Here is a 12,171-nt window from a genome sequence, read left to right as displayed (position 1 = left end):
ATTTCTTTCTTTGACTAATAACATTTCAAACATGCATTCGCGTCCCCCGCTTCGCTTTAACTGAAGGATCTCTCCCCGCTGTTCTTTTAACTCTCTAGAGGTGTATCTTCGTAGTCAATAGCCGGGAGATACCGAAGCAATGGGTTCTTCAAAGACCGTGCCTCATTCACACCTGAGGCAGAAGAAATATCAGAGGTGATGGATGTTATAATTCGTGAGTTTTTCTTTCGATCGCTATATAGGTTTTCTGGTCTCATACACAATTGAGCGGGTGTTTTTGGCGTTTTCCAATTTTCAGTTTTGCATTCATTTTCCAAACTTTCTACGATATTCCCTTATTAGTATCTCAAGCTTTGGTGCTGCCCCAAAGGATCGGATTAAGGGCACATGGAAATCTGTAGTGTAAATATAAATGAGGTGACGTTACTGGTTAGCATAATTCCGAAGCAAATAAAACCGGAATCAACTGTAGAACTTTTTTGGCGATTGACGCTCGATGGCACAAGGAAACTCGGAGGTGTATCGTGAGCTAACCATGAAATTATTTCTATAAATACTCACCCCTCTCTTTGTAATTATATCCTTACTATGTCTTCCAAACCAAAATACTTTATAAGAAAAAAACACAATTTTCAATTGAGTTATAAACGTTTATTTATAATTAATTTTCTGTACTTAATTCAGATAGTGTATTTTATGACATTACAATCATAATTACTATAATCAAAGATAGGCAAAGGAGTATTCATTTCTGCTTATAAGTAGTAAAGAGATTATCGTTATCTACGCAAAAAAATATTCACAGTGCCGATTTTATAACCACAAAACAGAAAATTCATCCACAAACATTAACCCTAGACAAGATTAATTATTTTTTACACTTTCAAACGCATAGTTGGAGATAATAGTTTTCCCGTGAAATGATTTTTAACAAAATAAAATGTTCACAAAAGTAGGGGAGTTTTTCATCTATAATTTCAAATAAAAATATGATTTAATATAAAAGATAAAAGGACTTTAGATGGACCTTTAGTATGACACTTGAAAAATAAACCACCAGAGTGGCATATTCCAAGAAGGAAGCACCTGGCCAATTTCCTAAAGTTTTAATGATCAAGAAATTTCAAAAATAATATTCTGAAGATTTTTTGAAGAGCTAATAAAAATAATTAAATGTCAAAATATTTAAAAATAATAAAATACTAACACAAGATGATGGTTGATGTATCTTATATATCGTATGACTCAGATAAAAAAGTCCCAAAAAATTAAAGAATTATTCAATACGGATATCATTTTCACCTGATCTTTTTAACCTAATGAATAAACTCCGATACTATGCGTTATTATTTATAAAACTCTGACTCTTAAAACAATATGAACGTAAAATGAGAATGTATCCAGGGTAGCCAAATTTTGGAGTAGAAATTCCGGATATTTTCTTAATTAGTCCTTCAAAATGATGTGATATAAATGATAGTCTTATAAATTATTAAAGTACAACAAAATTTCTGTTAATCTATTGATGAGGTGCCGATAAGTTATACAGACTTTGATATTCGGCTTGAATCCTTTTATATACAATCATACACACACATTGATCATTTGCGGATGAATTTTAAAATTTACAAAGATTTTATTAAGTTTCCCTTCTACTATATCGCTTTACATTGACGCCTTTCGCTTCATCTTCTTTGGGACAAAATAACCTTTATAGATTTGAGTGAGAAATATGAGAGATATTTCATTCAAAAAATAACGAGTTTGGATTGTGTGATATCTTTGAAAATTTACGATTTTTTTTAACGTTTCGATTAGCTTAAAAAAAAAAAACAAAAAAAAAAATTTATATATGAAGGTATTTAAATTGATTTTTGGCTATTTATTAAAGACGGAAGGACGAAATAATTAATTATGATATAATTTTACCTATCAAATAAAATTAGTTTATTATTTGTTTACCTTTAATTTATAAATTAAGCAATTTGCTTCTTTTAAATTTACTTTTTTAGTTTTAATTATATTTTTTTTTACATATCTCTAGGAATTCTAAATATATTTGATAAATTTCTTTACTATTTACATATCGACATAATAATGATATAAGTCAAATCTCGAAATTGTGAGGCAGAACATTGATTTGATGATGTTCGACATTGTACGGACTCGTAGGAATGTGCTGTATTTTTATAATTACACGTATCTGCAAAAGTTGATTGAAAAGAGAGAAGAGGATTAAAAAAGGAAGTGGATTTCTAAAGAAAGAACTGAAAATTAATTATTAATGTGCCGTTTTAGTTCCAACTAATTGCTTTGATAATTTAGGCTGGGCCGGTAACTTATAATGAGGGTCAATACCAAACTGAATCTCAACCCGACCTTTGCTAACAAGATAGTTTCCAAATGTAACTATTTGACCGAATTTGAATCGTCCCCGGTCTCGACAGCATCAAATATGTCTGCCAAACTCCTATTATTATCTAGCATTAAATTACTACCACTAAACAGATTGAAAGATTCCTTAATTTTCATAATTTTCTACACCATATTAACGTACTTGTCTTGTGGATATTCGAGGCCATTCGGTGAGAAGGTTTGACCCGACATCGAACTGGGTAGCGTCGAGTTCGATGATAGACCAAAATTCGATGTTCCATAGCCTGAGTGGCTCATGTTGTAGTTGGACTGGTTGGGGTTGAAATAGTCCATTTGAGAATAGTAGGTGGGGGTTTGATAATTGTTGGGATATTGGTTATATTGATTGTGCCAAAAGTTGTAGGAATCATGATTTGGAACATAGGATAGCGGGTTGTGGGAAGCCTGTGGTGTTATAGGTGGTGACGGCGTAGTCATAATCGATGAATTTGATCCGAGAGGTGTCAGGTTTCCGCCTGTTTGTCCTAGACGAGCGTATGACATGTGATGGGCCAAGTTGCCAAGTTCGGACTCTTTAACTGAATCATATCCAGATACGATTCCAACCCCGGATTTCAAGGTATCAGGGTTTGTTCCGACGGGGGTATGATATGAACCAACTACTTCTTTTTTACAGATCACATTGATAGGCGGACTCACTGATGTCGAAGGTGTTATCGGTAGGATTGGCGAAGAATTGTGTCCTGCTCCGATGCTATTGTTTAAAGAACTGGCGGAACTAGTTTGAACCAGATTTTGTGGAATACTATGCGGATGTGAGTGCGCGTGTGTTGAATGTGATTGCGAATTGTGATGTGTTTTCATAGATGAGGATTTGCTGTTGTGACTTGAGGAACCTGTACCACTTCCTGCCGCTGAAGATGATGTGTTTGATTTTTGCGATGAATTGCCATTGGCTGATGATGCAGTGCCACTGCTATTATTACTGCTGGAATTGTTATTGTTATTGGATGAATGACGACTACCCGACGAACTTGATGTGGAATTTGAATTTGATTTGGAACTATTTAAATTGCTAGATTGCTGATGTTGCAGCTGTTGACGGCATTTGGCACGACGATTTTTGAACCACACCTGTAAGAGACAAGAATAATTGGTTAATGAGGGTGTTCACATAACTCAAAAGATTGGATTGGGCTTATATAATGACTAATGACATACGTTATTTTCGAGAAAGTCCATTTACTTCTATAGTCAACAAGATATGGAGCCCTAGCCTTCACAATCAAAGCAGCAGACGAATAGGATAGAACTAGCGCAGGACGAGGAGACAGAAAAGAAACGGAATGGAGCTCAAAATACAAGCCTTTAGCTCACTTGGGATCCTTAGACTAGCTTCATTGCCCCCAACGAAGCAACGCAGAAACCATGACAGACGGGTTTCCCAGAGGTAAGCAGAGCACTCAATATTCATTGAAATTTGGTGGCGTAGTAATTGAAGATTTTAAATCTTTCGTACTTCTAGGACTCCAGGCACATGAGAAATTAACTCAGAAACAATTTAAAAACGACGAATTTCAGTTCAAGCTATGGAGCAATATACACTTGTTCCTTTGTTATTAACACACCGATGAACATCTTACATTCATAATCTATCGCGGCGTTGTTCATCTTGTCATCTCCGGTTTTAAGTGTTGATCGGCCACAAAAAGCAATGAGAGTCGCCTCATCGTAATGGAATCGTTGTTGCGCTGGATCGGTAGCACGGCATGATTAGATCATGTCCGAAATAAGGGGAACTTTTTCAATGGTATGGTAATGTAATTCACGCTGATGGTCTGAACACTCAAACTGATGGGAAATAGTCCAAAGGTTAACCGAAATACTTTATCTGGAACTTACGATCACGACAAGTAGCGAACCCAATCTTGTCGAACCTAGCAAACGCAACAAAGGCTAGAAGGGAAGAGAATTAATATAAGAAATTATTGGCTCCAAAATATGATTGAAAAAGTGCGTACCAGTAAATCGACATGGCCAGTGCAAGAAGAAACCACTTGTCTAGCATGCTGCAGTAAAGTGTTGGAACAGGCTATGAAGTATACATTCACAAACCCTAGTGGGCGATTTCGGAGATTTGCCGGTGCAAGGAGTTATTCGACTGCTAACTATATCCTCCATTCCCTGTTTTACCCAACCCTAGAGTTGGAATGGATTATAAATCTTTGATTAGTCCACCTAAGAATAATCCTCAAAAATTATTAAAAACCCCAAAAATTCTATAATTTTCACAAAATCAGTTTGGATAATAACATTTTCAACGCCTCGTTTATTGCTCCTTTTAGACTCTTCCGACTTTTTAAACAAATCCCAACTCTCCCTCATGTTCCTATTAGAAAATTTTCAAAGATTTCAAATGATATGACCCCCTAGCAAAATCTAATTTTATTCACTTCGTATTGTCATCGCTTCGAACAGAAAATCCTTGGGGGATGCTACCCTTGATGTCATTTTAATATACTCCCTGAAATCACATTTATTAATGGGGACAACTCTAGAATCTGGAAGAAAAGAGCAAAGAATGCCTGTTTGGAAGCTTGGAATACCAAAGTGATATAAAAAATAATTCGAACGAGGGGACTCACTTTTTCCACAGTTAGTGGTGGATTGTTAATTTCGATTGGACTGAGAGAAGCGTAAAACTTTGTACATCCTTCAAAAACCTAAAAAATGGCTATGAAGGGAGGATCTCTACTACGAAGAAGTTGACTGAGATTCAATTTGCCTCAAATAGAATCAATCTTCTGTCTACAAAGATTTGGCGAACAAATTTTGAACCAAATCGAGGAAGTCCTTCCGATTTATCATACTATATGTTGGAGTCTTGTTGCAAAGCCCTTCCTAAGGAAGAATAAGGCATGACGACGCCCGGCTTAAATGGCATTGAATTGTACTTTAACAGGGTGTTTGGAATGCTACTAATCGCCAGGGGAGTGAATGCAAAGGCATACAGGAGTCTCACAATCAGTCATTTGATGCCAATTCAAGCATATGATTTGTTTGTTTGAATTAGTGGTTTCAAATTGCACCCCTGTGACTTGGCATAGATGGATAGGGGGTAGGGAAGGCAGGCTTTTTATTGATTTTTTTGGTTGCGAACTTTTTGGAAATTTTCAGGTGTAACAATTTAAACTGCATTTTAAGAGCAATTCGTTGGGGATGATATTTCACGTGGTGTATTCCTTGAAAGTGATATATTATAAGAATTTTTTTCGTAATCAGGGGCCAGGAAAGAATGCTATGTGATTATGGAATTTTGTTAGAAAGCAAAAAATTTATGACGGTATAGTTATAGCTAGCTCAAAACAGTGAATTGGAAATCTCAATTCTTAGTAAAAATTAGTAAGCTATATATAGCACTTATTTCTGTAGTTAAGTTTCCCTTGTCTGGACTGTATGTTTATATGCATCTTATACGAGACAACATAGCTATTCCTGTTGTAGAATAAATTGTCCAAAATATATTGGCAGGGAGGATTACTAGCGGATACTTATATGTATGGGATCGTGCAAGCATTGCTGCGTCTGTGGGTATCGTCAATAAACAATAGATGGGATTATGTTTGAAATATTCTTGGCGAGGTGATGCCTCCATCCATCAGGCCAAAAACTAACCCATTATTTCCCATCATGTCCTTGTTGTCATTTACTCTTTTCCGTTTCTTTGTTTTCCAAAATTAACACGTGTTTTTTCAGTCTTTATAAAATTTGTTTGAGAACTTATTTTTTCTCTATTCCTGTAGCTCCGTTAGCAAGCTGGAGATGGGTAGGAACGTTAAGAAAACTTGTTTCAAATTAGATGCCTTGAAAATTTCTCTCATTTCGGAAGTTATTTCAGAAGTGTAGGTAGTATAACAAGCCCATCAAGTCAAGCAAACGTTAGTCCTTAAAACTCATTTCCTAAACTAACGAATCATTTTCACTCTACCATGAATCGAAACTTTGATATGAAGCCCAGCAACAAGGACTCACTCAATCCACTATTCTCAACACTAAACAAATTATTTTTGGCACAGATGTTTCTGGTGATAAATTTTCACATAGTGTGATTTATACTATTGACATCGTTTTCAACCCCTATTTTCGCTCCTTTCGTACGGATACAAACCCACGTACAATCAAGGATTTGTGTACACAGTGCGAAAAATTTATGTATGTGTTCCTCATTGTGGCAAATGTATACAAGCTCGTTCTGTATCTAATTTATTTAGGAGTTTTGTTTGCTGGGTAAATAATAAAAATGACAAAGTGAACATTTTTTTTCTTCCTGCCTAGATATGTTTTCATTTTGACATTTTTTTGTCTCTTCATCTTGGGCTCTTAGTTTTGGGGTCCATTTCACTTATTTCGTTATTTACACAAGTGAATGAATTCTAGAATCATTTTCGAGATGTCAAGGATGTTTTAACTGTGATAAATTTTTTATTATTGTTAATTTGTGGTTCGTGCCAATAATCGAAGTGGGTGATGTGCTCGTTTTGATAATTATGTATAAATAGGAATTCCACGAATATAAATGTTTGAAATTTATATTCTAGATTGCGGTTGCAGCGAATTTCTGTAATTTTGAGGTTGACAAGCTTTATAATATCAAGACAATCTCTGATCCTGAAATACTACTCCTGCGGTTACACCATGAGATCTTTCAAAATCCTTTATATACTTGCCAATAAAAACAGCTACTTTATGGACACAAGGGAAAATCGTGGAGTAGCCCCACATTTTTTGGTTTAGATACCAATTGGATGCTAATCGACCATATATTATTCAGTGTTGTAAATACAACTCTAATTAGGAGAAACAACTTACAGTGCATAGCAGACCTTGTTCCTGAATATTGCTTTTCATTATTTCTTGCGAATCCAGCTGAAATTAGCTCTAAACAGTTCAAGTTTCTTCGAACACTACCAGATCTGCTAGCAGAGCGTCAATATCGGGTGAACTTTTTAATGTTAGACAGGACTCTTCTGTCACTTACCCCTTTGTTAGAAGACTACTGGATAATTTTCGAAACACTATCGTTGATAACACCGTGTGACCGTGATGCATTTTATGACCAGAAACTTTGAAGTTCAAGCCTACTAAGGAGTTAGTGACTCCCCTCATTCTGTATGCCGTTGACACACCTAAATGTCATATTGTCCATACCTGGGGCTATACAATATTGACATTGAAGGAGGTGTTTTTCGGTGAAAAAATGTCACGTTTACGGCTTACTTTGGTTCAGCCAATTCTGAGTATACCTATGAGGATTGACGACTCAAGGTTCCTGAATCGATGGTGCGCGGGACTCGAGTGTGTACCCAAACTTTTTTCCAATGGAATATCACAACCATCATAAATACCGGTTGCTATGGGTAGTCCATATCTGCTTGCTTTGCTTCGGGCTCTAGCAATTCAGGTTGGACACGTAGAGTTAGTTGAGTTACTAATAATAATAATCGTTGGCGCAACAATCCAATTGGATCAGGGCCTTAAAGTGTGTTAGAGCACTTTATTCAAGACCGTAACGGTACACTACAGTACACTGTAGGAGGCAATGTGGTCAGCATTGCGCTCGCCCGAGATTATTACCCTGACTTGACTCCGACGTCAAATCACGATGCAAATTCCACTGCCACCAATGAGATTTGAAACGCGACCTTCCGTACGACAGCCTTGTGCTCTAACCAACCAGGTATCCGAGGTTAGTTGACATTAAAAAGGATGTTGCAGTTGCTAACAGGGTTTCGACTTTACCACAACATTGTTTCTAATAGTAAAACAACTTCATCTAATCTTTCATCTAATGGAAACATTTGTCTTCGTGTCAGAAAATGTTGGACAGTCCTTTTGAGTGATTACGAGGAAGAAGAGGACACTACCTTGCATTTCATATGTAGCTGCCTTCCCTTCTCAAACCTTAAGCAAAGCAAAAGAGAGCGATTACAGGCCTCAGGCCCGCCGCTGGATATGCGATTTTAGGGAATGTTACCATGACGTTAATAGTAATCCCGCGTGCTATGGATCTTTTTCAGGCACGGAAAGTCTCCCTCATGCAAGGAATTTCTTGTTGTGGTCTGAAGTAACCTTCCCCTCCTCCTAACGGAGGACACTTTTTTCTTGATTATTACTTTTCACTCGCAGGCCTTGGTTTCAAAGTTCAATAGTTGTTGTCGTTGTTATTTTTTATTTGTCCCCTGGGATTCGGCAGGCTAACAGTCCAGGCAGGACCCGATTTGAACAAGTACATCAACATCTCTGATGGCAGCTACTTAGCCTATTTTGTCAGAAACACACTATCATTTATGGTCAGAAAAAGCCAAATACAAATTTATTAAATTTGATTCTTTTTTTAGTTAGTCGGCACACTTATAAACACGTAAGTATCAAAGTCTGCCCGGACAGATTGAATACGTGTTGCAAGCTTAACAGGTATTAGTTATTAATGTGTTAGGGTTATGAATATTTAGTAGTTATTGAGTTGATAATAAAAAAGTTGACATCCGGGGAAAACAGGATGCATTGTAGATTTCAGGTTGGTTGAAGTCCGGAAAACCGAGCTTCAGTATTCTTTCCAGGGAACTAAAAGGTTGTCTACATCCTCAATCCGAACGGTCTCCAACCCAGGCCAGAAAACCGGTAGCAACTTGACGTACGAACAGATACAGGCTGCTCAGTAGCTTAAAGTTATCTGACACCACGTGGATCAATTACTTCTTCGCGACACTACTAACCATTGCAAACTATTGGAGTGCCGAGGGGTTATGGTAGATCGATGCAAACGAGAAGAACGGGAATGGCAGCAGCAGACTGTGGGATGAATATACCACTAACTTCGACAGGGTTGCACTTCCGCATGGAAGAAATATAGCATGATTTCGTATCGTCTACTTTTATTCACCATTGCACCGAACATTTTTCAATACTTTTCAGATGATCCTGAATGGGTTCCAAATCTGTGCTCAATATCACTAAGCAAATATTCTTTAGTCCTTTTCATTCCTTTGCAGAGCAGAGAGCATCGACAAAATCTCTTGGTTGTTATTATTGGTATTTTGTTGTTATTTGATTATTTTAGTTTCCCAATGCGCCGTGAATTAAATTCGTAAACATCCTGAAATATATTATATGCAGCCATTTTTGTTCAGTCTAAGTATTGGTGATGATTTATGGGTAGAAATTTTGCGAAAGGTTTTCAAGAAACAGGCAAACGGCTTATTAGTCGAACTAGACTAGCAGTTTCAGATCTTTACCTTCTATTAGGCTTATGGTTGTCTGGGATGATTTGCAGCTGTTTCAACTTATAGTAAGCCCTTGAATATAGAAAATTCCTTGATAATTTGGCCTATAACTGGATCGTACCCGGCCTGCCTTTTGGGTTTAATAAGTTTTCCCATCAGTCTAGACACTCGGAACTGGTTTCAAGACAAGAGGTGTTAGTTGAAGATCTATTCGTGTGTAATTGATACATCATGGTGCACGGACTAGTTGAGTTTTTACAGATCTCCATCTCCATTTTATGTGCTGTGTTTATTAACTGTTAGCACTCAGTTAGTAAAGCCAGCTAGTTAGGAATCAACTTGGCATACTTTGATATGCTTGTGTTAGTGTGGAAATTTGCAAATGGAAGCTACAAACGGGGAAACTAGGTAGTGTTGATGATTGAATGCGTGGTAATTGCTGATTGCCATTCAGACCTGGTACTATTCGGCAATTCAATCTGTCTTTACGAATATTTGGTCTTGATAACTTACTATTTTTATCTTAATTTTTTCTTTCATCAGAACGAAACAGGTAATTCCTTACACCGAAAGTATCCTAAATTTCAGAATTTCACTTCTGAAGTCAAATTGAACAATTCGAGACATTGCGAAAGAACAAGATATCATGGTAAAAGTGAAATAATTTCTTAAATGAAGGTCTATATTTCTGAGGAGTCGATTGCTTCCTTTTGAACGTATTATATCTCCGCCATGATCGATATTAGCTTTCTTCAGGCGCGGAAAACTTTGCTTGTGGAGTAACTCTTTCAATTTCCGTTTGGACCCATTACCGCTGTAGAGCAATGGGTCTTCACAAATCAAATCTTGGGATGAATTACCTGAAGCGATGGCACGTAGATAAAGCAGCTTAGTTTGAAATGGGCATGAAAATCACAAAATGCAATTAAATGAAAATTGAAGAGTTTTTGATGATTTTGAGGAAAAATTTTGACTCATTTTGGAAAAGCTTGATGCAACTTTGAAATGTCCTTCGGAAAAAAAACTATATTATACTTAAAAATATAAAAGAAGGCACTAAATATTGGTCATATTTTATCCAACAGTAATTCTGGAAAGTCGTAGATTATCAATACGAAATCGATTGTGATTTGTGGGGTACCAAATTTCGAAATATATGAATCGATTTTTATCGACAATGAACATATTGTTATGGTAAACTAAAAGTCATTTTGACATTACATCACAATACTTTATCTCCCTGTAGTCGGTTGATTGAAGATTCAAGTTCTGATGAAATTCAGTTCTTCTCCTTTCACTCAAGTTCAAAAGTTCCACAACCGGTGGAAAATTAATTGGCGTTATGGCTGACTAAAGCTTTGAACAAATAGGACGATGCACCTATGAACAGTTTCATATCTAAAATTTACATTTCTAGAACACAAATCATCATTGGTTTCCGCCACACTTCATCATTACAAACCAAATTACATATTCAATTAATTATTCAGTTTGGACTATCTTAGCTTGGCCAGCCAGTTACGTAACGATAAGAGAGATACTGGCCACCATCTTTTGAAAGGTTTCTTTTTCCGATAGTCATGTGTCTACTGTGTCACAAAACAATAGGAAGAAAGCCAGGCAAATGAATATCGACGGGCATAAAACATATTGGAATGTTCGTTTTCCAAAGGTTTCTCCGTGCACGTTAGAAATGTGGATATTTCCCCGGATACCTTTCTCCCATTTCTGCTGGTTTGGTTTTTCCTCCTTGCACAACTCAATTGTTTTTCTGTTATTTTACACTACCTCCCGATATGAGTTCAATGACGTACACTTTTTCTTCAAAAGGAAAAACAAATATCGAAACATAATGTTGCATGGTGATAATATCCATGGCTTGAAACGTGACCCAAAAATCGAAACTAGAAAACAAGAAAGTATGCGAACTCGAGCCTCTAAACTGCATATTCTATTTTTTTTCTCTGTTATTCCAGTTTTCTAATGTCAATACTATGAGTGCATATCCACAACAACGATAATAGAAACTTAGATAGGCTTCGATCCGAGGAAGAACTCCGCCAGAGGTAAAAACCTCATAACAAGGGAAAAATCACTTGGGGTGTTTGTCGTCAAAATAAAAATTCGAAACGGCTGTATTTGCTACACCCTATTGAGTCCTGTCTTTCTGATTCTCCTTTTGCAATCATCAGCTACACTCTAACAATGGGTCAATCGATGACACTAAATGTCGTCTTGTTTGCATTTCTCCTTTTACCTTCTGGAATTACCTGAAGGGCAAGGACCTACTACATACCATCCATTCATGCATGAGAGACGAAACAGGACAATAAACAAAAGCAATACGGATTTGATGACAATTTGTCCATAATATGACATTTCAATTGTATTTTTCCGCCTTCGGAATAGGCTGAGGACACACCGCCAACATGCGAATTCGTAGTCGCAACACAATGGGGGATGAAATTTCAATTTTTCTCCTTGCGAAATTCTGATTGTAAAGTGAGTAACC

The 12,171-nt window shown here is 36.7% G+C and overlaps 1 protein-coding gene across 8 annotated transcripts in view; it reads right to left on the bottom strand.

Moving 5' to 3' along the window:
• Positions 1-1,439: 1,439 nt before the first annotated feature.
• The window catches only part of LOC119657811 (homeotic protein ocelliless), a 112,110-nt gene continuing 101,378 nt past the window's right edge, over positions 1,440-12,171 (bottom strand). For 7 of the 8 annotated variants that reach the window (XM_038064913.1, XM_038064916.1, XM_038064919.1 and 4 more), the window contains one exon: positions 1,440-3,510. In XM_038064913.1, the coding sequence (XP_037920841.1) occupies positions 2,539-3,510 (972 nt within the window). In that variant the 3' untranslated portion in view covers positions 1,440-2,538. The remainder of the gene's footprint in view (positions 3,511-12,171) is intronic. The other variant, XM_038064918.1, reaches the window with a different exon arrangement.

Source organism: Hermetia illucens, chromosome 5, assembly GCF_905115235.1.
Source record: "Hermetia illucens chromosome 5, iHerIll2.2.curated.20191125, whole genome shotgun sequence".
Taxonomy (NCBI): Eukaryota; Metazoa; Arthropoda; class Insecta; order Diptera; family Stratiomyidae; genus Hermetia; species Hermetia illucens.
This window is presented reverse-complemented; position numbering and strand designations above follow the sequence as displayed.